General features: G+C 45.7%; 1 protein-coding gene across 2 annotated transcripts in view; it reads left to right on the forward strand.

The window, feature by feature from the left end:
- DBN1 (drebrin 1) overlaps positions 1–25268 on the forward strand; it is a 54872-nt gene extending 29604 nt beyond the window's left edge. The window contains exons 2-13 of one of the 2 annotated variants that reach the window (XM_075275032.1): positions 8144–8199; positions 8916–9028; positions 9995–10069; positions 13169–13315; positions 14770–14847; positions 15122–15273; positions 16551–16614; positions 16689–16772; positions 17874–17979; positions 18315–18955; positions 21086–21188; positions 24264–25268. In XM_075275032.1, coding sequence (XP_075131133.1) covers positions 8144–8199; positions 8916–9028; positions 9995–10069; positions 13169–13315; positions 14770–14847; positions 15122–15273; positions 16551–16614; positions 16689–16772; positions 17874–17979; positions 18315–18955; positions 21086–21188; positions 24264–24352 — 1708 coding nt within the window. In that variant the 3' untranslated portion in view covers positions 24353–25268. The remainder of the gene's footprint in view (positions 1–8143; positions 8200–8915; positions 9029–9994; positions 10070–13168; positions 13316–14769; positions 14848–15121; positions 15274–16550; positions 16615–16688; positions 16773–17873; positions 17980–18314; positions 18956–21085; positions 21189–24263) is intronic. The other variant, XM_075275034.1, reaches the window with a different exon arrangement.
- The last annotated feature ends 982 nt before the right edge of the window (positions 25269–26250 follow it).

Consider the following 26250-nt stretch of genomic DNA (forward strand, 5'->3'; position numbering starts at 1 on the left):
GTGGACCTTTCATGTTCTCGGACACATGTGGTTTTATATACTGCTAGAAAGCCGACAGTGCGCTGAAATCGGCACCCTGTTGGCTTTCCCATTATGTGCCCCGGGGAAAGAGATACCGATTTCTGCCCATTGTCAGAAGGGCATTTCTGACAGTCTAGCTGAGCTGTGAGGAGCGCTCCCAGTAGTAGTTATTAGTTTTGTTACCGATCTCAGCCCACTGTCAGAAGGGCATTCCTGATAGTCTAGCTGTCCATAGCCCTGTACTGTCATAGGGGGCGTTCCTTACAGCTCAGCAATGACGCTAACCTTTGAGGAACGCCCCCTCTGACAGTACAGGGCTATGGACAGCTAGACTATCAGGAATGCCCTTCTGACAGTGGGTGGAGATCGGTACCAAAACTAACTGCACCAATATCTCCAGTGACTGTAAAGCTTCTAGCTTTCTATTGGTATATAAAACTGCATGTCCTTAATTCCCCTTTAAGGACGTCCATCAGATGTCTGTATTTAGAATACATTTCGTGGCTGTGTACTTTAAGAGACTTTCCTATTAAAAGTTTTCAGCTGTCATGATACATAATGCATACATGGTTGGATGTGTTTTTCATGAAGACCTGTGAAAAGGTTAGAAACCGCCGCATTATTTCCTGTAGATGTTTTTTTCCGAATGTTCCGTCTTCTTGATTGTTCATTTGCAGCGCGAAGAAAGTGCCGGTAATGTAGAAAAATACCATTTGCATAACATTTATGCAAATGTCCTATTACCTTATCATAGTGGTGTGAGTCTCATCTCCATTATCCGAGTGCTCTTGGGTTTTGATGCAAATGGCTATTGAAACAACGTGTGTCAGCGCAACCATCGTGCGAGATGTTCTTTAGATGTCATGTGACCAATGTGCTCGATCAGTGCCGTCATATGCTCTAGTCACTTGGTGGGTCACTTTCTTGTCTTCTGGTTCCGTCTTCTCTGTAAGATGTCTTGTAGGTGTTATAGTGTGTTGGCAGAAGTTGCGGGGACTCTTGCATATTAATGACTTACAGTTTTGACTCCTTTTTTGAAATCTTTATGCAAAATTCGACATATTGTGACATGGTTGCTATAGTACTAAATGGTACGCTTGTTAAGAGTCACTTTCTCGAACATACATGAGATCATGGGACATCCAAACGTTCAGCTTTTGCTCAGGGACATACATTGCGCTTTTCGTATGTGTTGCAAAATGTCTTCAAGCTCCGCCCCCTACCGCCTTCTCACTGCTGTACGTTTCAGAGCCCCCAATCTTTATATACATTTTGACTTGACTCAGTACAATATATGTACACCCCCAAATCCCCTTCATTTTTAGTACATGCTATTTTTGGAATTGGGTTTATCTTGGGCGGCAGGACTGGGTTCAGTCGCTGTCTTTGACCACCTAGTGTATGGACCAGGGTTAGTCACTTGAGCAAATTTACGCACCACATATGGACAACCACTGCCATCTTAAATATCCAGTGGGGCATACTTCTCACCCTATTGGTCCAGGTACTCTAATCGAATACATTTCGTGCACACGGTTGTGAAACCCGATCACAACCACGTGTGATGTCTTTAATCAGGTGGAGGGGGCGGCCCACCTCGCAGGTACCGATCGCCAAGCGAAACGGGAAGAGGTAATTGTGGAAAAAAGCAGTGGAGGCGGCGCTCGCAGGTCAATAACTGAAGTTTATTGGAGAGAACACACAACGTAACCACGTTTCGGGCTACAATGCCCTTTCTCAAGTGCATAGACTTAATAAGTTAAGGCTCAGATCTAATCTCTTTGCTTGGTGCCCGTATTTTTTAACTAGTTCAGTTCACATTCCACCACCAAAAACTGAACTTTTTGATGCATCTTACATTGGAGAAGATTGTACTAAGAGTCTGTCTTTTCTAGCTAAAAAAATACGGGCACCAAGCAAAGAGATTAGATCTGAGCTTTAACTTATTAAGTCTATGCACTTGAGATAGGGCATTGTAGCCCGAAACGCGTTTACGTTGGTTGCGTTGTGCATTCTCTCCAATAAACTTCAGTTATCCTTACGTTTCTTGATTGACCTGTGAGCGCCGCCTCCACAATTAAATATGTGACGCACACTGTATCGCATACCCCAGGGCAACCATATCCATCTGGAGATAGCGACTTGGGTCGGTAGGAAAAACTGGCCTCAATCCTAATAAGTAAACCCAAGTGCCAATACTATGGCTTCATTAGTCCGACCGTTGCTTCAGACAGGCTATCTAGTATGGGCGTAGTGAACAATTCCTAATAAGGTCCAACGCGTTTCCACTTTAAGTTAGTTCAGTTTCTTGAGAGGTATTTATGATCTATCGGAGCAGAGAACTATGATGAAGAGCCCTCCCCGTAGCCCATGGATGGTGAGATCTTCTATTGTACGTATGAAATGTACAGTATCCTTAACAATATATTATGCACAACGCGTATGGCTGCCCCAGATTCATCATTGCCATGAAAGGATGATGGGCGCTTTAGAAGCGGGTGATGAATGGATCTGGTTTCTCTTGTTTTTCTCTTCCCACTTCAGCTTTTTCTTTACTTCTTATTTCATGAGCCTTCATGTCTCTCTGCCGCTGCTTGAATTACATGGCAGATAAAAAACAGCAAGCGAGCGAGCTTCTTCACCGGAGTCTTGTGCTGAATTGCTGGAGCAGAGACAATATTAAGCCATATACACCCATCAGCCATAACCCAAAAACCTCTGGAACGTGAAGCGAATCATTTCTTGATCTCATTACAATGGCACCTGCCATAGCACAGTCCTACTTTGCGACGGACAAAAACGTGTGGGGTTTCCAAATAGATTGCCAGTTATACTGGCGACAAGAACGGCTCTGGGTAAGGCCCGGGTCACATCAGTGTTCGGGACCCCCAACCGGAAACCTATACACATTAAAAAGCGGTTACCTAAGAAAGCACACACACCCCATAGACTATAATGGGGTCCGTGTGGTTTCCACAGCACTTTTCTCTTTGAATGTTTTGTGCAGAAACCACACGGACCCCGTTATAGTCTATGGGGTCTGTGTGCTTTCTTAGGTAACTGCGTATAGGTTTCTATTTGGGGATGGGGGGGGTCATTAGAGGTAGTAGTATACTATGTGGCAAGAAAACGGTTGGTCCCAGATTTTGATGTACCTAAAGCAAGAAAAATGGGAAAGCACAAGGATCCTTAGTGGCGTTGATCAGTCCTGCGCCACCAGCGTTTGTTTTTTTTTTTTAGAAGGGGTGATGGCGGAGTAAAAATGGCAGTTGTGACAATTGTGCAAAAAGTTGCGACTTTTATACCACAAAATTGGTGTCAGGATAAAATGACACTCCCACACTGTACATTGCAGCTCACTGTACAATAGGCTGTGCCATCATCTCAATCCAATCCAATATCTGTGGGATATGATGCAAAAACAAGACCGATCCCTTTACTTCTTGTGGGTAGGGTATGTACCAGGGTAATACAGGATGCCCGCTGTTCCACCTCTGCAGCCGATCAGAGCGAAGCCTTAGGCCGACTAGGCAAACATCATTCTTAATGCAGTTTTTCATTCTCGCTTGCCGTGAAAAGATCCTGCCGAGTGGAGGAGAAGGATAAAGCATTCCTTTGAGACTCCTGCTTTTTTTCCCAGGAGATGTAGGAAAATTAATGACAGGTGAATTGTGTGCGTAGAAATAAGATTTTATTTTTATTTCTAAACAATGAAGTGTTCGTATATATGTATAATGTAATTATGTTCCTCCCACGCTTCCTACTCCCTCTGCACCGCTTACCTTCTGCCATTCAGCTTCTCTTATAAACCCATCATGCATATGCCAGTATAGTCTGCTGGAAACAGAGGCTTATATCATAGGTAGGCTGGATAAATATGGCGCTGTGTGTGCTCACACTATAAGGATGATCACAAGTGATAGGTGGTTTTATATAAAGCTGGAAACCTGTACTGTCAAGTCTGACGGTACAGAGATATCGGTGCCGTTATTTTTAGTAGTTATATCCCTTCACTGTCAGTAGGGCGGGCCTTAATGCTTAGCGTCACCAATCGACAATAAGGAACGCCCCCTCTGACAGTATAAGACTATGGAAGAGTACTGTTGCAATGATGCCCTTCTGACAGTGGAGAGATATTGGTGCTGAAACAAATGGCACCGATATCTGTTACCTCGGGGCGCATCCCAGGAAAGCTAACGGTGTGCCGTAACAAGCTGTCATCTGTGTACGCTCCCATAAATCCCCAGTCCACGATCATGTGATGGACCCACTGACTGGAACGTGTATGTATTAGATGAAGGTCTTCCCTTGAATCCGCTGCCCTCATCCCCTTTGTCAGTAGATACTAGGGTAACCAGACTCTGCATGTAGAATTTCTAGAATTTCTTTGTCTGGAATTGTTATCACCCTGACCCCCAACCCACAATTCCGTGCCTCAGTATTGTGATCAGTCATCTCCTTCTTCATGAGACCTTAGAAGTGGTGGTCTGTCTGTCCTTCCCAAGATATAGTTCAGAGTTTATTATCTTGCATATGCTAGGGAACAAGATAAGAGATAGGTGCACTATTTAGTGTCCTGGCTGTCATCCATCGCAGGATGATGGGAACGGACATTCAATGACAGATACAGATGGAGCCCCCCCTATGGGGGTTAGTTCTGTAGTCACCCCAATGTAAAATAACATGAAGAAAGCTTCCGTCATGTGTTCTACTCTTCTAACAGAGGCAAAAGTCCTGCCTGCATGAATTACAAAGTAAAAAAACATGATGGAAGATTGCGTCCGTCATTTTGTTTACATTATAGTCAATGGGCATGGATTCAGATAGATCAGGCCTGAGCAAAGCACGGCCCGCGGGCCATATCCTGCCCTCTGACTGATTCAGTCCGTCCCGTATAGCTTGACTAGGGAGGCGTGTCTTAGTGCCGGCAGGACAGTGCAAAAAGATGGAGATGTGTGGTGTGTGTGTCCTAAGGTACTGAGAGGGGAATGTGAGATGCAGAGTGTGTGTGTGTGTGTCTCTCTCTGTCTGTATGTATGTATGTGTATGTGTGTCTGTGTGTGTGTCTGTGTCTCAGTAACCTAAGGGCAGAGATGGAAGGGGAATGTTATACTGGGGCAGATATGGCAGATGGAGGGGGGGGGGGGACATGAAACTGGGGGCAGATGGAGGGGGGGGGCATGAAACTGGGGGAGAGATAGTGGGGGAATATGAAATGGGGCAGATGAAGGGGGATATGAAACTGAGGGAGAAATGGAGGGGAGATGTGAAACTGGGATTAGATGAATGGGGGACATTAAACTGGGGACAACTGGAGGGGGCATTAAACCGTGCAGGTAACTGGAGGGGGACCTGTCTGCCTCTAATTTCCCCCAGTTTAATGTCACCCTCCAGCTACCCCTATGGTTAAATGTCTGCTTCCTGCTGCCTGATTTTAATGTCCCCCTCTAGTTGCCCCCAGTTTCATGTCCCGCTCCAGCTGTCATTAATTTATTGCCCCCTCCAACTACCCCCACTGTTTAATGTCCCCCTCCAGCTGCTCCAGTTTCATGTCCCCATCTAGTTCCACCAGTTTAAACTGGGGCACCAGGAGAGGGGCTTAATACTGTGGAGCACTTGGAAGGGAACATTATAATGTGGGAGCATATAATGTACGGGTGACTGTGGGAGCATTATACTTTGTGGGGGCACATGGAAAGATCATTTGGAATGGGCGGAGTCAACGTAGAAGTGGGTGGAGCTCAATTTGCCTTCTAGCATGGTTTCAATTTCTTGTGTGGCCCCATGGGAAAATTAATTGCCCACCCCTGAGATAGATGGACTCTGTCAGTGTCTGGTACTCTGCAGCCATTAATGTCTGTTGTTATCCTATGATGGATGACGGCAACGGACAGTGATAAAGGCAGGGTGAACGTAGTCTAAAGATGACACATATAAGTAACATTGAAACAGAGCCTCACCGTTGTGCCGTTCATGGACAAAATATGAGTACAGAGCGGAGGAGCACCAGGTCTAGTGACCCGCTAAGCCAGAAAGGCAAAGGGGAGATCAATACTAATGTCTGGGGTCCTGATACACCCGTCTGTCTGGCGTTGCATGTAAATTAAGGCAGCTGTAGCCCTCCTCTCCCAAGAATACATACAAGTGGGTGTGTGCATTAGTAAATGGTATTGGATAAGGTTAGGAAGTAGTGATGGTAAAAGGTTGGTGGGTTTAATGTACACTTTAGATATATCAAGGCTACATGTAAGATTGCCTAGCCTTGTTCGTAGTACTAGATGGAGGCTGTGTATGTAGCTGCGATTTTTTCCTATTTTTTGCAATGCACTGAAATCACATGCCGAAGATGCTGCAATTCCTTCATCTTTGATGTCGGTAGGAAACTGCAAATAACAACATCAATGTTCTTACATCCCGATTTGTGCTTATAGCTGTTTTTTTTTTTATTTCTCCTACAAACATCCCCACTGGTTTGTTCTGAACCGCCGAAATGCATTCTGGAACATATAGATTTTCACATGCTCAAGCCCTAGAAAGCAGTATGACATGGATAATCAATTATGCATGCCCAGGGGCAACAGCAGGATTTTGACGGGAGGGAATTCTTCTAAATATACTTTTTCTGAGCATTTTCATCTCTGGCAGACATGTAGGGTATGTAAGTACAGCTTATTATGTGGCCACCAGTACCTGGCCTGTGGCTAAATCATCTAGCAGTCACACTAATAGGATGCTGGGGGATGGAGTGCTGCTCCGCTATAGAGCTGTGCATTCACAATTCGCCCAGTCTGACCCCTATGCCAAAACTCATTTTCGTTAATTCTTGGGATTTGTCGACCGTAACCACATGAATTTTGGTTTAATCACTAAAACGTTGATTAAAAAATGTATAGTATATGGCAATCTCTCCAAGGTAAAATGCTCAGGAAGGCTGTCACTGATGGCATATGGTGCACACTTTTCCTTAAAGGGGTATTCCCACGTCACATGCTCACCAGGCTTCACTGCTGTAAAATCTTCTTTCTTCCTGGTTTCTTGCGTCATTTGGTGGACGGGGTTTCACATGCAACCTGCCGTTTAGCTCCGCCCCAAATTAACTTGTAGCTCCACCCATCACATAGCGTGATCCTATTGGGCAGCTGAAGGGCCTGTGATGTCATCAAAGGTCCTCAAACAACACTATATGCACAATATTGGACTATGAAGTACAGGCAGGAGCAACTCCATTCTGTGTTACATACAGAGACTGCCTGTCTCTGCCATAATGAACACAATTGAATTAGCTAGCCTGATAACTGGGAGAACAGAAGACGAGTTCAGAAATCAAAGCAGCTCCCTCTCCCCTATCTGAGAGCAGGAAGCTAGGTCACCTGGTGCAGACACAGGAATAGCTAGATACACAGGCTCGCTCCCGTGCACTTAGCCCCTCCTCCCTCCCCCCTGAGAGCAGCAGATACATCACTTGACTTTTGAGCAGATAAGTCAAGGAATGTGTCAACAATTAATTGAATAAAGTAAGATAGTGGAGAAACAAAGCAGTTTTGCTGAAGCAGTGTATTTAGGAAAAGTCTTACATCCACATTAACAAGCAGTATAGATAGGATCCTTGTGATGGGACAACCCCTTTAAAGGGGTTGTTTGTTCACAGGCAGTGTGTGTTATTGTTATGTAACCCCGTTCACGTTAAAGAGACCTTTCACCACCTCCTCCACATCAATATCTGTATAGGTTGTGCTCCGCGTGGGCGGTCCCTGTGTATCTGCTCCACCCACTAGACAGTAGAGAGCCTATTGTGCGAAAACGAACAACATTGATGGCTCAGGAATAGTCAGGACTAGAGTAAAATTTCCAGCCGTGCTCGAGTCAGTGACGTGGTCTATCGAAGGATGATAGGAATTGGATTGGTGAATGGAGGTGGCGAGGGTCCTCTTTAATACCGTGGACAAGTGTCTTACCCTAAAAATCACTTACTGAATTAAGAAAAAGGAATAAGAAGAAAGCTGAATCCAGATTATTTTTTGACTTTGTAGTTTGAGATCTTTTTACGTTGCCTTCAAATGTTGACCAAACATAAACTATGTTGTAGTTTGGATAAAATTTGTATTCTTTTGTTCCCCTTTAGGGCATTGTACACATATGAGGATGGTTCAGATAATCTCATCTTGTCGGCGTCGGGAGGTAAGTGGTTTAATTCTCTCTACTATAGACGTGAACGTATAGGTATAATTCCAAGTGTATTGTAGAGAGGTCCTGCTCAAAACTGTTCGAAGCAAATTGAGTTAGCCTTAAATATTACGTTGCTGTTCTTTGTCGAGTACATTATCTCTGGATTAGACATTTAGAGTAGTTGGCATATATATATCCTCTGGGATACATTAACAATGAGTCCAGTGATTTATTCGAGCATGTTTCCATATATCTGAGCTTCTTCATCTTCTAATGGCTTTGCTACCTACAAGACTCTTTGTATGTGGGTGGGTAGAGCGTTCTGTCCAGATATCTCAGTTACAGTAAGTTTACCGCTTTGCACAACACCCTTGACCGGACTACATTTAGAAAATATTAGTATTCATAGTGACCCGAAAGACGGAAACCCTGTCTGCTAAAAAATAGATTATAATGGGGTCTGCCCGACGCCGTTGGGTTTCTTCCAGTCTTATACTGAGACCAGTGGAGGATTCCCTCTGCCGATTATGGGTAAAATCTGTGGCGGAGTCTCCTAGAGATGACCAAGCACATGGACCTGTTCTTAGACGGTAGCAGGATGGAGACCACCAGTGAAGGAGTGTTGGTGTTTTGCTGCTTCCTTGGATCCTCCTCAAGAGTGAATATTTTTTAGTTCTTGGTTTACAGATCATGTCACGTTTATCTTGTTTTGCATGTATTACCTCTAGGCGGTGGACTACCTGACCTCTCCAGCCATTTTGAGAACCAGAAAGTGATGTATGGGTTCTGCAGTGTGAAGGAGCCCCATGCCATGCTAGCTCGATATGTGCTCATAAACTGGGTGAGGAGGTTCTTCCAAATGATAAAATTGTTACACGTGGTCATTATCCATTACCATTTATTTCACCTAAAGGGCTTGTCTTAACTTATTGTAAGAGTGGGAGTGGGATAAAATAAAGAAAAAAAGGGTTACCCTTCGGTTGAATGTGTCCAGTCCCAGCACTGTTGTTCTCATCTCTGTTATTTATCGTGCTAATGGACTGGAAGTTTTGATGCCCCATTCTTTGTCACATGGTCACGTTTGCCAATCACTTTCCATAGTGATCATGTGCCATTAATACATATGTCTAGCACTGTTGCCTTGCAGTCCTGGGGTCCTGACCAAGGGCAACATCTGCATAGACTTGGTATGTTCTCCCTAAATTTGCCTGGGTTTCCTCCAATACTTAAATTGGCTTCCCATTGGCTGACCCTTGTGGGAGTTGGGGATGAACACCTGTATGGCGACAACTAATTCCCCCCACTTTACAGCACTGCCTGTGCTTTGAGACCATTGTGTGGTATTTCCTTCTCCATAGTCCTGAAAGGTGTTGCCATCCTAAAAATTTGTGGCCCTCTTCCTTGACATCTATGGGACTTCATTCTCTGCACTCTTGTAGGAGGGGTGGGTGCAAGCAGCGCTTGTTGCTATGTTGTGTTTATGAATGCTCCATTTATAGCCCCGCCCCTGAGAAGCAGTCCATTTTTGTACCTAAAAGTTGTATGTGAACAGATATTTCTCACTTTAGGATATAGGATATCTTCAATATCTAAAATCATTCATTGCCCCATATACCCTTGTAGCCCTTACCACTGATCCGCGCCCATTAAAGTGTTCCATGTCATGGAGCCAACTATATTAATACCATAGAAATAACCATTCTCTATATCATTTTTTCAATAACAATTTATCAATACTGTAAACTGTTACAATGGTGCCTATAGATATAGTGCTTATCCGTATATTATCTCTGTATATCATTCTTAGGTTGGTGAAGATGTTCCTGATGCGAGGAAATGTCAATGTGCCAGTCATGTGGCACAGGTGGCAGACTTTTTCCAGGTGGGTATAGTCCTGTATCTGTATTCTTTCCTTTGTGAGATTGTTGACACATTGCAAATTTCATTCTCCTATATGTAACATCAGTCTATTGTAACATGGAAATTATTCCCCAATCTGCCCTGTATTATAGCTGCGCATGATCTCTGTTCTGTTTGTTAGCTTCATACAGCCACAGGCTACATAAGAGGATTGTTCAGTGGCTCAAAAATCTGTTCATATGCTAGAAATATGTTCTATTGCATATGAAATGTTAAAAAAAAATGCTGTAAATCTTCTATATTTCTATGGGTGTTATTGTACGTATCTGCCACAATGTCCTGGTTTCAGCACCATTCCTCCTGGTCATGGTAGCTCCACTCCTCCTGGTCACGGTAGCTCCACTCCTCCTGGTCACGGTAGCTCCACTCCTCCTGGTATTGGTAGCTCCCCTCCGCCTGGTCATGGTAGCTCCCCTCCGCCTGGTCATGGTAGCTCCCCTCCGCCTGGTCATGGTAGCTCCATTCCTCCTGGTCACGGTAGCTCCACTCCTCCTGGTCACGGTAGCTCCACTCCTCCTGGTCACGGTAGCTCCACTCCTCCTGGTCACGGTAGCTCCACTCCTCCTGGTCATGGTAGCTCCACTCCTCCTGGTCATGGTAGCTCCACTCTTCCTGGTCATGGTAGCTCCACTCCGCCTGGTCATGGTAGCTCCCCTCCGCCTGGTCATGGTAGCTCCATTCCTCCTGGTCATGGTAGCTCCATTCCTCCTGGTCATGGTAGCTCCCCTCCGCCTGGTCATGGTAGCTCCCCTCCGCCTGGTCATGGTAGCTCCATTCCTCCTGGTCACGGTAGCTCCATTCCTCCTGGTCACGGTAGCTCCACTCCTCCTGGTCACGGTAGCTCCACTCCTCCTGGTCACGGTAGCTCCACTCCTCCTGGTCACGGTAGCTCCACTCCTCCTGGTCACGGTAGCTCCACTCCTCCTGGTCACGGTAGCTCCACGCCTCCTGGTCACGGTAGCTCCACGCCTCCTGGTCACGGTAGCTCCACTCCTCCTGGTCACGGTAGCTCTACTCCTCCTGGTCACGGTAGCTCCACTCCTCCTGGTCACGGTAGCTCCACTCCTCCTGGTCACGGTAGCTCCACTCCTCCTGGTCACGGTAGCTCCACTCCTCCTGGTCACGGTAACTCCACTCCTCCTGGTCACGGTAACTCCACTCCTCCTGGTCACGGTAGCTCCCCTCCGCCTGGTCACGGTAGCTCCCCTCCGCCTGGTCACGGTAGCTCCCCTCCGCCTGGTCACGGTAGCTCCCCTCCGCCTGGTCATGGTAGCTCCCCTCCGCCTGGTCATGGTAGCTCCCCTCCGCCTGGTCATGGTAGCTCCCCTCCGCCTGGTCATGGTAGCTCCATTCCTCCTGGTCATGGTATCTCCATTCCTCCTGGTCATGGTAGCTCCACTCCTCCTGGTCATGGTAGCTCCACTTATGCAATGGTCCTGATACAGGAACAAGCTTTTATAGTGCCCCTATACTGGTACATGACATGCATGAATGGGGCTGGCCGACTGGCTCAGCTGGATAAGTAGGAAAATCCTCTTGACTATTGAACTGAGCCAGAGAGCCAGCCAGCCTTCAAACAAGTCAACACGGCTAGAGGGAGAAACCCCATTCTTGTGTCATAACTTCAGTGTCCTGGTTTCAGCACCATTCCTCCTGGTCATAGTAGCTCCACTTACACAGTGGTCCTGACACAGGAACAAGCTTTTACAGTGCCCCTATACTGGTGCATGATAAGTGGCATGCTTGAATGGGGCTGGCTGGATAAGTAGAAACACCCTCTGGACTATTGAACTGAGAGCCAGCCGCCTTCAAACAAGTCAGCACGACTAGAGGCAGAAACCCCATTCCGGTGTCCTAACCCACTGGAATTAATGTCTACCAGGACTATCCCAAGGTTGCCGATACTGGTATGTTGGGGCCGATTTGGACCACAAGGTACAATTAGTAACATGGTGGCTCAGTGGTTAGTACTGTTGCCCTGCAGCTGGAGTCTTGGGTTCGAATCCAGTCAAAGAATTTGTATGTTCCCCATTCTTGAGTGGGTTTCCTCTAAGTACTCCAGTTTCCTCCCACACTCCAAAGACATACTTACAGGGAACTACTGATACAGGCAGGCAGTGTCTCTTCCCACAGTGTCAGGTGGGTGGGAATTATGTCTAACATCCTTGTTGCAGACCAAGTGACCATGACCGGGCTGCAGCTGTACTGTACCCGTAACACTACATTGATAACCGTTACAGATCTGGAGCACAAACAGTTGAACTCAGAATGGAAAGACTTCCCAAGTGTCCTTTACACAAGGATCTAACATGTGAATTTTTAATTTTCCATTGGATGCGTACTATCAGTATAAGAGGAAACCCGTCGGTTGTACTTGCGATAGGCGTAAATATTCATCGTATGACTATAATTATTTCTGAAGTCTTCGATCGCTGATCTCTCATGAATAGACTGCTACATATAGATATCTGTTCTCAGCATTATACATTGATAAGACGGGGAAGGTTCTCTATACACATCTTGTCCCATATACGCTGTCTTGTACTGTTTTTTTGTATATGTCTTCATTCAGTTTATTTCCTATTATGTTTTTTTTTCTATTAAAGCTTTTCAGTATAAAGAACCCAAAGAAAATAAGATTCAAAACAAGTTATAGAAATGTAAAATAAACCATGGTACCTATCTAATCTGGAATATTACAAAGCATGGCTTGCAGTGCGAGTCTTCCTGCCAGACCTAAGAGCTATTTCAGTTATTGAATTTTCTTCTTCACGTGTTTAACACTTATGAGTTTTCTCTGGAGACAGTCATGAAGCAGGGTCTGGTGTGTGTTTGTTGTGTCCTCACTCCGATAACCACAGAGTGTTAACCCTTTTGTGTATTTCTACATTGTTGTCTGCAGCTTGTTCTATAATCTTCGTGTTTGTTCCGCCACTCCGGTTATTGTGCCGTCTTGCTGTGTTACTTTTCTGGCCTTGACTCTTGTTTTTTTTGCATGGTTTATTCTACTTATTTTTACTTAAAAGTCAAAATTCATAATCATTTTAATGACATTTTCTAGGGTGTGGATGTTATAGTGAACGCAAGCAGTGTAGAGGACATAGATCCTTTGGCCATAAACCAGCGCCTATCTAATGGTTCCGGGCGGCTGGCAAGTCCAGTCTTACAGCGACTGCAGATTAGAGATGAAGGAACTGCTGATCCAGTGGTAAGTAAATCGTAATGGGGGAGGTTTATTAAAGTGGGTTTCCTGGCAGAGCAAAAATTAAATAGATAGATATTTTAGAAAGCTCTGTTAGCGCTAGTAATGGGTTAATAAGTACACACATATACCTCTAGCAGTGTTTGTAGTGATTTATGGGTGTGTCTGGTTGCTGCTGGCAATCTCTGCCTTTGTTTACTGTTGTAGCTTCCTGCTGTGCAGCTTCCTGTGTGGCTTCTACACTAGTTCTCTCTCTCCTACACTCCCCTCCCCGTCTCCCAAGCCTAGCAATCTTGTCCATTGCTAGCTCCTCCCGCCCTTCACCAGTCTCCATAGCCTAACAATCCCTCCCATTACTAGCCCCTCCCACCCTTACCCATCTCCCAAGCCTACCTAATCTGCCCATTACTAGCCCCTCCGCCCCTCCCCAGTCTTCATAGCCTAGCGATCCCTCCCATTACTAGCTCTGCCCGTCCTTTCCCAGTCTCTATAGCCTAGCGATCCCACTCATTACTAGCTCCTTCCTCCCTTCCCCATCTCCCAAGCCTAGTGATCCTGCCCATTACTAGCTCCTCCCCCCTTCCCCAGTCTCCATAGCCTAGAGATCCCACCCATTACTAGCCTCTCCCACCCTTCGCCGTTTCCCAAGCCTAGCGATCCTCTCCATTACTAGCCTCTCCCACCCTTTCCCATCTCTCAAGACTAGCGATCCTGCCCATTATTAGCTCCTCCGCCCTTCCCCAGTCTCCATAGCCTAGCGATCCCACCCATTACTAGCCTCTCCCACCCTTCGCCATCTCCCAAGCCTAGCAATCCTCTCCATTACTATCCCCTCCCACCTTTCCCCAGTCTCCATAGCCTAGCGATTCCTCCCATTACTAGTTCCTCCCACCCTTCCCCAGTCTACATAGCCTAGCGATCCCGCCCATTGTGCACGGGGGGTGAATATGCCAGTATTATTAAGAAGCTTGTGCGCCAGAATCAAAACCTATAGCTCATGGCAACTTTCTGGGGCAAGTTTATAATAAATCTGTAGGCAGAGGTGTCCCCTCTGTACAAGGTGGCACATATATTGGTGCAAACTAACATGCAAAAACAATGTGATTTTGATAAATTGTCACCGACATGTTGACCATAGATGTTACAAATGGTTCTGGTTACATCCATTGTATTTTCTCCCACTGCATAGACCTCCTATTCTATAGTCTTCTATGTTTTTCATGTTTGCTTGAGACAAAAGTATAATCTTAGATACATACACTTAGAGAGTGCAAATACACAACATTTCTCCTGACCATTAACGTACTATGTATCTTTGGCGCTATGGCCAGCTTGAATGTTAGAAGCGAGAGTCATGTGGCCAAATTCTTATCTGTGTTTAACAAAAAAATAATAAGAAGTTTAGACAATTTGTTGAGTACGGACAGATTTATCTCAGAATTTTTTTTCCGTTTTCACAGGGAACCAATTACCAGAAGACAGACGCGGCGGTGGAGATGAAACGTCTCAACAGGGAACAGTTTTGGGAGCAAGCCAAAGTAAATGCCACAATGCCTTTCTGTTTTGGCTCGGTCTTAAAGGGATCTTGTTAATGCCGTCTAATCTACCGGCAGGAGGAACTCCGCAGATTGTGGAAATAAAAATCCCTATAAGGGTATACCCACATCTGTGCCAGAGGTTCCCTATGTATCTTTACAAACACCGTGTGTATCGTCCAGTACATATAATGGAAACTTTCCTTCCTATTCCTTCTTTGCTTTCTTTCCATGTTCTGTATTGGTCGCTGACTAACGGCTAATATGTTCTTATCAGAGAGAAGAGGAGGAAAGGAAGCAAGAAGAAAGGCAGAAGGCTCTCGAGGAAAGATTGCGCTTTGAGCAGGAACGCATGGAACAAGAGCGAAAAGAGCAAGAAGAACGAGAGAAACGTTACCAGGAAAGAGAGCAGCAAATAGAGGAACACAGGTACCTATATCTGATCATACAAAGGTCTTCCTAAAGACAATATATTATCTGCGAATATATACAGCGTATAGCACCGTATATACACAGTATAGCACTATACAATATACACCCAGATAAGACTCTGTATCACCCCTGGTCACCGGGGAAGATGGTGAAGGGTGCGGGGTGATATTTTCCCATAACCTTCTGAAAAGTTTAATAATCTATAAAACTCCCCTAATTCATTGCAGCTGCTGTAATGGCACACGCCCTGCGGTATTGTCTATACAGACAGTGTAAGGGGTGCGAGTACCTTTTTGGCAGCTGCAATGAATCTGAATCCGTTGACTGTCGAAGCTGATAATATTTAGAGATTGTATCTTCAATATGAATATCTCAAGGAAGATTTAAGAAATAAAACCTAGATACACTATATAATCGAAGAGACTAACCTTTGACGTGTGTGAACTTAAAGGGATTCTATCATTAGAATCCCGTTTTAAGCTAAACCCACGTCGGAATAGCCTTAAATAAGGCTATCCTTCCCCTACCTTTAGGTGTCTTCTCCGCGCCGCCATTCCTCAGAGATCACGGTTTTCGTCCATATGCCAATTAGTTTGCTTGCAGCACTGGGGGCTGTCCCCAGCACTCAAACAGCACCGAGGGCGTGACCTGTGCTGCGAGAGAACTATCTTTCCTCTTGTTCACCGCCTTCGCCTCTTCTTCCTTGTCCCGTCACGTCATTTTCAAAAAGCGCCGACTGTGCATATCCGTCGCCGTTTTCCTGTGGCCGAATGGGAAGAAGAGGTGGAGGCAATGAACAAAAAGAAGACGGCGCTGGATAGTTTTCTCGCAGCACAGGGGACGCCCCCAGAGCTGCAAGAAAGCGAATTAGCATATGGACGAAAACCGGGAATCTACTGAACGGCGGCGCTGAGAAAACATCTAAAGGTAGGGGAAAAATAGTCTTTCTTAGGCCGGAGCCCCATGGGATGTAAACGCCGCGATTTTGCCGCAGCGGAGATGCTGCGGGAAAAATCGTGGCATTGTACAGTGCAGGAAAAGTGGATGGGATTCATGCGAATCCCCACTTAGCGGAAAAGATCGCAGCGCGGACACGTTGCGATTTGCAAAGCCGCTGCGGCTTTGCAAATCGCAGCATGTCAACTATATGTACGGAAACGCCGGCGGCTTTCCCCTTTAAGAATGAAAAAAATGGCCAAGTACATGAAAACATGGAAAGTGAATGTGTGTATTTAACATCATCATAGTTTACGCATATTTTTGCTATTTGACAGAAGGAAACAGCAATTCGAAGAGGCAGAAGAGGCAAAGAAACGATTACAGAGCAATTCCATATTTGTGAGTTGATCTCAAACCCCTAGGCCTTTACTCGCCCCTATAGGGAGCCGGCAGTGCTTTATTATTGTTAATAGAACTGTCTGTTTATACCCTGCCAGATGGACCAGAGAGAGGACGACGAGGCAGCAGAACACAAGAGGACAGAAAGTGAAGTGGAGGTGTGTGGTGTTTTGTTTTTGTTTTTTTCTGCAAATAACCATGGACCCCAGTAGCAAAATTTGTAATAGGGCCCTACTGTAACCGGATTACCTTAATACCTAAAGTTCACGATTATTTTGGTGTTCAAACAGTGATATCACAGTACAGGGATAATACACACAGTGATGTCACAGTACAGAGATAATACACATGGTAATGTCAAAGTACAGGGATAATACAGTGATGTCACAGTACAGAGATAATACACACAGTGATGTCACAGTACAGGGATAAATACACACAGTGATGTCACAGTACAGGGATATACCATCAAAATAATGAAAGAACCATTAGTTACTTGCTAAGTCCTCCCAATATTCCAGCGCCCCCACTCTGGAGCCCCTGTCAGTCTTTCTTTACTGTGCTAGTGATGGTGTGTCCTCCTCCATACATGACCCCTGCAGTCCATCACTACCCTCAGTACGCTCACCGCGGTGGGCTCTGACATTGCTTACAACAGATACGACTGTAGACTGCACCATGTCTGCCGAACAAGAAAAGACTGACAGAGAGCCGCTGGGTGGGCGACACTGGGAGACTCGGGGATCTAACAGCTAAGCAATGGTTCATTTTATATTTTACCCCATTCCCTGTCCCTCAGCATCCCCTCAAAAACCCTTTTAACTCTGACTGGATTTCAATGGATAAAAATGACATTTGGCGTCAAGAACATGTTTACCAGGCACTCTGTACAGTGTTTTTGGAAATGGAGGGGGAGTTGAACTTCCAGTACTGACTTTGTGTAGCTTTTCCTGGCATTATTCTGTAACTTTCCCCAATACTGCGCCGTTCTTATCATAAAGGTTCATTCACAATTATGCAAACCGATATTAGTTTTATTAATATTATTATTTTACTATTGTGGTTATTTATTGTTCTTTATAATAATTATTTAGCATTATTATTATTATTTTTTATTATTGTTTTATTAGTATGATTATATTATTATTATTATTTTTATTTTTAAAATTATTTTATTATTAGTATTATTATTAGTATTATTATTATTATTATTTCTTATTAACAACAATAATAATAATAATTTCCTGAACTTTCCACAGGAGGCTGCTGCCATTATCGCCCAGCGTACAGAAAACCCCAGGGAGTTTTTCAAGCAACAAGAGAAAGCTTCAGATGTTAATGTTTCCTTGCTAGCACCTCGGACCGGTATGTTTACACAGTAATGGACTATAATCTGCATTGTCATGGCTTCCGGCAACTTCTGTCCGTATCCCAAAAACAAGTCACTACAAAGGGTCCATTGACATTAGGGAATTGCCAGGTTTGCTGTTATTGTCTACTGTCTACACTACTGGAGCCCGATACCATCGTACATAAGATTTTACAAAATCCCATCCCGCCGCTTCCACTATAACATGGAGTGCAGTGATCTGCCTTGTTGGTTTTTGACCACTCAAAATTTGAAGACAATGGATCAATAAAATGTCTGCGTTGTAGTCCTGTTGTTCCCCTATTTGATGGCTTTCTTCCCTATCTTGTAGCAGTGAGAAGCTCCTCAGAAGCAGGACCACCTCGTACTCCCGAGAAGGAACGTCGTAGTAGCTTGGGTGAAGAGTGGAACAAAGCCCTGAGTTCTGAGCAGACTGTCCAAGATGGCGCGTGGGAGCCCCAAGGGCTCACAGAAGACGTTTTTATGGAGACAAGAGATGAAGATGGAGGATTCCCAGCCGCTCCACAATTGACAGGGAGCGAGGAAGAAGCGGTTATGGAGCTGGGAGAGATTGACTTGATGTCAGACACTCGTCCCCCTCCAACACAAGAAGCTCCTAGTCTTCTTGATCTGTGGCAGAACGATGAACCTCAGGAATCCACCTGGACGGATGGCAATTTGATGACATCCAATGAGGACATCCAAACAGAGCAAAAACCCCTTGGGGAAACGGAGACGTGTCCTCCTGTCCCTGAGGATAACCTTCTGAACTTTGAGGAGCTACCACAACCACCCCCTACCTTCTGTGACATGGAGGCAGAGGAGGATCCCCAGAGTATCATTCACATTGAGGGTCCTCACCAGATGACATTGAGCTATCAGCACGCCCTGCAGGAGGCGTCTTGTCATCAGCCGGAGCTTACAGACTCTCTTCTCACAAATGGAGAGACATCTCAAAGAGAAGGAACTCAGGTGTGCCACACGTTATCATATGCATGCTAAATCTGTACTATCTGTACTCCCTTTAACCAGTTCCTGACTAGGCAGAGTTGTATTAAGATGTATTTTTATACCAAATTCTGGAGGTGACCTGACTTGATGATGCTGGGGGTAACAACCATCAGACCTTGGCAGTCCGCTGACTATTGAATCCATAGCTATATAGCAGTCTACAGCTACGGTGTTAGATACGATTACGATTTCCCTGTCCGTCTTGAAATGGGTGCAATAAATATTGGGAATAATAGTAGTGTCCACCATGAGTCCTAGATTTATGGATTTGGCACAGTCCATCTAGCAGAACAGCGTATCTTGTGGTCTTGCTATTGGTTTGGAAAGAAGCATCATCACTGCCAGGTTCGCTTTATGGCGAGCTGTGAAATAGTCGCTTACATTCAATGTCAACGATCCTTTGCGACGATATAGAACATTTTTTTGACAATGACGACATCCTTTTTATAAAATACATCAAACAGAGGCTTAAAGTAACACATACTTATACGGCGCTCACACTTGAACCTTGTACCTGTCCGCCATGATGTCCCGAGATGGTTTGCCGGCGGTCAGCTTAAAATCCCATTAATTTCAATGGGTTTTTAAAGCATACCGCCGGTGTCCATATGCAGCCTCTTCGCTGTGAAACCGTTTTTTTGGCACGGATGCCAAGTCGGAGATGCAGGACTTTGTGTCAATGCAAAAAAAACCCCCAAAAAAACGGTTTCACGATGGAGAGGCTGCATATGTACACCGGAGGTTTGCTTTAAAAACCCATTGAAATGAATGGGATTTTAAGCTGACCGCCAGCAAGCCATCTCAGGGCATCATGGCGGAAAGGTTCAAGTGTGAACGCCGCATTACCTGTCCGTTGGGCCAGCAGAGAGTCTCCGTTTGATTCCCCAGTCTTCGTTGACCATATGCCTGTGCACGAACATGTCATCCATCAGTGGCCGAGCGCTGATGCCATGTTTGTACAGGACATCGCGACTCAGCCGACACGCTACTGTGGAGGCCAAAGGTCTGGAACGTGGACGGAGGCTCATTGCTGGATCCCCAGCCAGATGGACAGGTAGATATGTAATCTTTCATCTATGGCGACCATATGAAAGCATCATCTTAGATAGAAATCTGCAGAGAAAAATCTAAGCTAATTAATGGATTTTTTGCTGGTAAATAACATTCCACACTGGGCGCTCGGATTAGACAAGCGTCGGCCAACGCGCACTGTGGTCTTCCTACTCTTCCCCGATGGCAGATATTGGAAAGCTTCGACATGTTGTTTTTACAGGATGTAAGAAAGGAGTCTGGCATTGGCTTAGTTCCTTCTCTCCATTGGGAATACATGCACGCTTGGCCAATTCAAGGATGCATGGCGATGGGGGAGTCGGGCGGAAAAGCTCTTGTCTATATCGTGTGTGGCTGACAGCTATTTTAGGTTTATGGCCCGATTTAGAGTCTCGGGAGATTCCCGTTTTCTTTGCTATCTGCTGACAATCTGTTGCCTATAGCGAGCGTAGCTTGCCGTTCCTAACACAACAGATGACTCATTAGACTCCTCGGCGTATCACTTCCTCCAATCTTTTACTGATCACATCTTCCAAAAACAACCATGTTTATTAAAGATTAATTAAGATTAATTTTTACACCTCGGAACATATCCTGTACAATACTGCTGGTGTGAAATGATATTTTCGCGTTCGGGCCTTAAAAGGGGCGTTGCAGATTTTATTTTTTAAGATGTAATAGAACCAAGAACATAAATAAATTGCTCTTCTCTCTCGGATCTTCCGTTTCCAGTTCAATCTTCTGTTTACAGGCCTTCTAGCTGATGTCAACAGTGACTTCCCGTTTCTGGTAGGGCTTAGTGGTGCCCTCTTCACAAATGGTACAGCCCATGCAGTTGTGATTGGTCGCCTAGGACAATGTCACTGCTGATGTCATCTGGGGCGGTGGCCTGTATACAGAAGAACCAGGCTGCTGCCCTGGAATCGGGGGACTGGGGAGAGATGAGTATTGTATGACCTTTACATAGAAATTCGAGGATGTGTTCAGTCTTGTATTGACTTGGGGAACTAATAGAAGTTTCTTGTCTTTCTCGCTCTCCAGGCAAGTGAAGGTTACTTTAGCCAGTCACAGGATGAAGACTTTGCTCAGTCCGATGACATGTCGGCTAAAGCACCGCCACCAGTGTTCTACAACAAACCACCAGGTAATAAATCATTTTGTCATCTGAGGTTATTTTATTTATTTTTCATAAACCAATTTTTCAGTGACGTGAAGAACATGATGGGGACGGCGAAGGTCATGTACCTTGTACAGAAGGGAATACTGACCCGACACGAAGAAGAAAACCTGACATTGTAATCCTTCATTTACAGATCTGAGCATTACTACCGGACACTGTATACTACGGGGTACATAGGCACTTTATATGCCAGTTATTGCCATGAAAAAGTGGCATTTGCCCATAGCACAAAAACACACGTGACGTGACACACACACCTGTATCTGTAATGCCCCAGAAGGGGGCAAGGCCGTTGCAATTGGCGCCATAGTTTTACTATAACGTTATTTTAAGAGGACCTTTCACCAGTTCCAATTCTTAGCATCTATTAATAGTCGCTGCTCCACTGACTCTGGTTCAGTTGGAATTTTTTCTCTAGCCCCCACCGTTCCTGAGCAGTCAGTGCTGATAGTTTTGGTGCCTGATATACTATTCAGGCTCTGTACTGCCCGGAGGGTGGTGTCAGGCAGGAGCAGACAAGGGGTGTGACTCTGAGCTCTGACACTGGCTGCCTCTGATTGGAGCTCTGAATCACACCCCCTGCCTGACACCGCCCTTCTGCTATTAAAGAGCTCAAATAGCAGATCAGGCACCAAAACTAACTGCGCTTGTTGCTCAGGAATGGTGGGCGACAGAGAAAAAATTCCAACTGCTCTAAAATTAGTGGAGTTTCATCTATTCACAGATGCTAAGAACTTAAATTGGAGGAGGTGGTAAAAGGACCCATACGACTCCTTCTTTAGCCGCCGCTTGTCACACAATTCTTTATTCCAGTTCTTTTACATAGGTAAATGTAGGGATAATGTGAGTCCTTACCAAGCTGCGCATAAACAGAGTTACCTGGATTGTGTAAGGCGACCCCCATTTCAGGCCGACACTTGACCTATGTTCCAAGATTGTTTCCGAAAATTTCGGACTATCCCAACATTTCGGGAGAGTTGGTAAATATGAAATGCTTAGTAAATAGGCAGTTTACTCCATAACATAACCGTGTGCAGTCGGCGCCCCTAGTGGTAGCTTTGTGAGGACAGAATTATTCTAATTTATCGGCCTATCCATGTTGTCCTTTTAGGCCATGTTCACGTGTAACAGGTTCTGCCTGTAAAATCCACAACTAAGTTCAGTACAAGGCGCACGAGTTAAATTATACCCAAAAAAAGAAACCAAACCTGAAGTGAACAGTAGGCGTCTATAACTTTCTAGGCTACCAGTTGCATATGCCGCAGTATTGTGTGTTTCGCTGATGTATATGCTGTATGGAGTTGTCGAGCACAATGTAAAGTGCGGATAATGGGACCTCCTGCCGGGTGCAATCACTCATTTTGTTGCTCCTTACATAAGCTACAACAGTCAACTTTAAGGCAAATTTATGGCAATGGAAGACGGGTCATTGTTATAGCGATGGCGTACGGCTGGTGACTAAATAATCCTGCTAATACTGTGTTGTAGCCTTTAAGGTGAATCGCCATGTTTTTACTAATTTTAGATACGACATTCTTTGGGAATTTAGTTCATTTTTTAATATATTTCTATAGAGGTCAGAGATTTGTTTTTCTGTGACGGAGTTCCAGATTCCCGGCATTGATAATGAGCAATAATAAAGTGTTCTGCCGTCATATAATTCGAAAACATTTCAGGAATTCTCAGTCTTGTAGGGATTGTGAGATGGTGACGGGAAGAGTGCTGGAGTCCAGATATATCAGCCCCAGGTCTCTGATGTATGTGTGGTCCAGGGCGGGTCTGAGTAGGCTTCTGTCTGAGTAGGCCTCTGTCTGAGTAGGCCTCTGTCTGAGTAGGCCCCTGTCTGAGTAGGCCCCTGTCTGAGTAGGCCCCTGTCTGAGTAGGCCCCTGTCTGAGTAGGCCCCTGTCTGAGTAGGCCCCTGTCTGAGTAGGCCCCTGTCTGAGTAGGCCTCTGTCTGAGTAGGTCTGAGTAGGCCCCTGTCTGAGTAGGCCCCTGTCTGAGTAGGCCCCTGTCTGAGTAGGCCCCTGTCTGAGTAGGCCCCTGTCTGAGTAGGCCCCTGTCTGAGTAGGCCCCTGTCTGAGTAGGCCCCTGTCTGAGTAGGCCCCTGTCTGAGTAGGCCCCTGTCTGAGTAGGCCCCTGTCTGAGTAGGCCCCTGTCTGAGTAGGCCCATGTCTGAGTAGGCCTCCGTCTGAATAGGCCTGAGTAGGCCTCGGTCGGAGTAGGTCTGTGTAGGCCTCCATAGGAGTAGGTCTGAGTAGGCCTCTGTCTGAGTAGGCCTCTGTCTGAGTAGGCCTCTGTCTGAGTAGGCCTCTGTCTGAGTAGGCCTCTGTCTGAGTAGGCCTCTGTCTGAGTAGGCCTCTGTCTGAGTAGGCCTCGGTCGGAGTAGGCCTCGGTCGGAGTAGGTCTGTGTAGGCCTCCATCGGAGTAGGTCTGAGTAGGCCTCCGTCTGAGCAGGCCTCTGTCTGAGCGACTAAACAGAACTGATAACTTAACTATACATGTGGCTTACTTCCAGCCATGCGAACAAGTACAATATTGCCTCGCCGGTCTTAGGGTTACAGAACAGAACCAGACACCTCCTTTCACCTCATGGAACTGCCCTGAAATGAAGGATCTTCAGCTTTTTCTGCCCCAGTAATGAGCCCAGGATCTACACCTTCTCACTATATATATATATATATATATATATATATATATATATATATATATATATATATATATATATATATATATAATAAAAACTACATAAAATCCTTCTAAGATAGTAAAGGGCTTAGAGAGGAAGAGGCGGCCTACCAGTACGTTCCCAGAGCACAATTGGGAGGCGAAAGCCTTTCTTCTCTCCCCCATACAGTGTTCCAACACACGTGACGGACCCAGCTCTACTCTATGTACAAGTATGTGATGAGACTGAGCACAGAGACGTCCGACACCCCACTTCCAACTATGGCGGGACCTATGCGGGAATACACCATTTAAGACTTGTCTTCATCTCTTTCCAATCTCACGTATAAGTATGCTGTCTTTATGTATTGCAGAGATCGACATTACGTGTTGGGACTCCGACCCGGTGATGGAGGAAGAGGAAGAAGATGAAGAAGGAGGCGGCTTTGGTGAAAGTGCTTAGTCATCCCTCCTTCATGTCCACGTGCTAATCCACGTGACTCAAAATATGTGACACAGCCGTTTAACAGCAAAGTATTGTAGTAATGGCTGAGGCTTCTGCCCTTGCTGGAGCCGTGCTAGTAAGACCCTGCCTGCTTCCCCCCCTCCTCTCTTTGCCACCATATGTGATTTCGGGGGTTGGGGGGGTCGGAGCCAGGTTGTCATTTACTTCTCCACCTTTCAGTTATACTTTTCTATATATTCTAATAAGCCAGTCTTAGCCTTGCTGGCATCTCTCTGCTTTATTTGACACGATTATGGGGATTGCTATTGACCCCCCCCCTAGGTTGAGCAGAACTTGTGCATCAGATCCAGGAGCAGCAGCCGAGCCCCTGGTTTCCTCAGTGTTATTTGCTGGATTTTCTTTCTTTTTTTTGTTTTTTTTTTGACCAGCCTGTGCCGACTGCCTTTTGCATTCGGATTGAAGGATGCGGAGAGGATTTCTTGTTGTAGTTTTATCTTTGTAACTTGTTCCTGCAGCTTTTTGAGGAAACAAAATAGAAACTTATGGCAATAATTAACCCTTAATACCCCTGCACTTCCCCACAGGGCAGGGGGGCCTATTTTCCACTGTAGCATCCCCTCCCCCCCCCCCTCCTTCATATTATTCATTTGCTCTGTGCTCCTATTTATTCCCTGATGCGGGGGTGCCATGCCTTGTTCTCGGATCATAAGCTCCTGCTGGTAGGTTAGTGAAGATGGAGGGAAGTTGTGCACACAGATGGTTTTTTCTGTTGACCACCTCTTTGACTCCTTGCGCCTTCTCATTTCACGACCTACGGCAAAGCTTCATTTTCTTTTTCATGTTTAGTAACGTTCTGAAAGCACAACACTGTACAGACTGTGCTCGTGTGTTAATAAAGGAGTCTGGATCCAAACATCGACTGCTGTGGTTATTTACTAAAGTGGACGTTATGGTGGAGGTGACCGTGCTCTGCAAGCGTCTTATGGCGCTATTGTGATGGCTGCCGCAAATCTAACTTGCCTTTTTCCCTCCAAGTCACTGCAGCTACATTAGCAGGGAGTCTGTCACCAGACCCAGCATATCACCCCAGCCCTGCAGATAGATAGGTTAGTGTCACTAGACCCCAGCATATCACCCCCGCCCTGCAGATAGATAGGTTACTGTCACCAGAACCAGCATATCACCCCAGCCCTGCAGATAGATAGGTTAGTGTCACCAGACACCAACATTTCACCCCAACCCTGCAGATAGATAGGTTAGTGTCACCAGACCCAGCATATCACCCCAGCCCTGCAGATAGATAGGTTAGTGTCACCAGAACCAGCATGTTACCCCAGCCCTACAGATAGATAGGTTAGGGTCACCAGATCCCAGCGTGTCACCCTAGCCCTGCAGATAGATAGGTTAGTGTCACCAGATCCCAGCATATCACCCCAGTCCTGCAGATACATAGGTTAGTGTCACCAGAACCAGTATATCACCCCAGCCCTGCAGATAGATAGGTTACTGTCACCAGAACCAGCATATCACCCCAGCCCTGCAGATAGATAGGTTACTGTCACCAGAACCAGCATATCACCCCAGCCCTGCAGATAGATAGGTTAGTGTCACCAGAACCAGTATATCACCCCAGCCCTGCAGATAGATAGGTTAGTGTCACCAGACCCCAGCATATCACCCCAGCCCTGCAGATAGATAGGTTACTGTCACCAGACCCAGCATATCACCCCAGCCCTGCAGATAGATAGGTTACTGTCACCAGACCCAGCATATCACCCCAGCCCTGCAGATAGATAGGTTAGTGTCACCAGAACCAGCAAATCACCCCAGCCCTGCAGATATATAGGTTACTGTCACCAGAACCAGCATATCACCCCAGCCCTGCAGATAGATAG

This window comes from Leptodactylus fuscus, chromosome 5, assembly GCF_031893055.1.
Source record: "Leptodactylus fuscus isolate aLepFus1 chromosome 5, aLepFus1.hap2, whole genome shotgun sequence".
NCBI lineage: Eukaryota > Metazoa > Chordata > Amphibia > Anura > Leptodactylidae > Leptodactylus > Leptodactylus fuscus.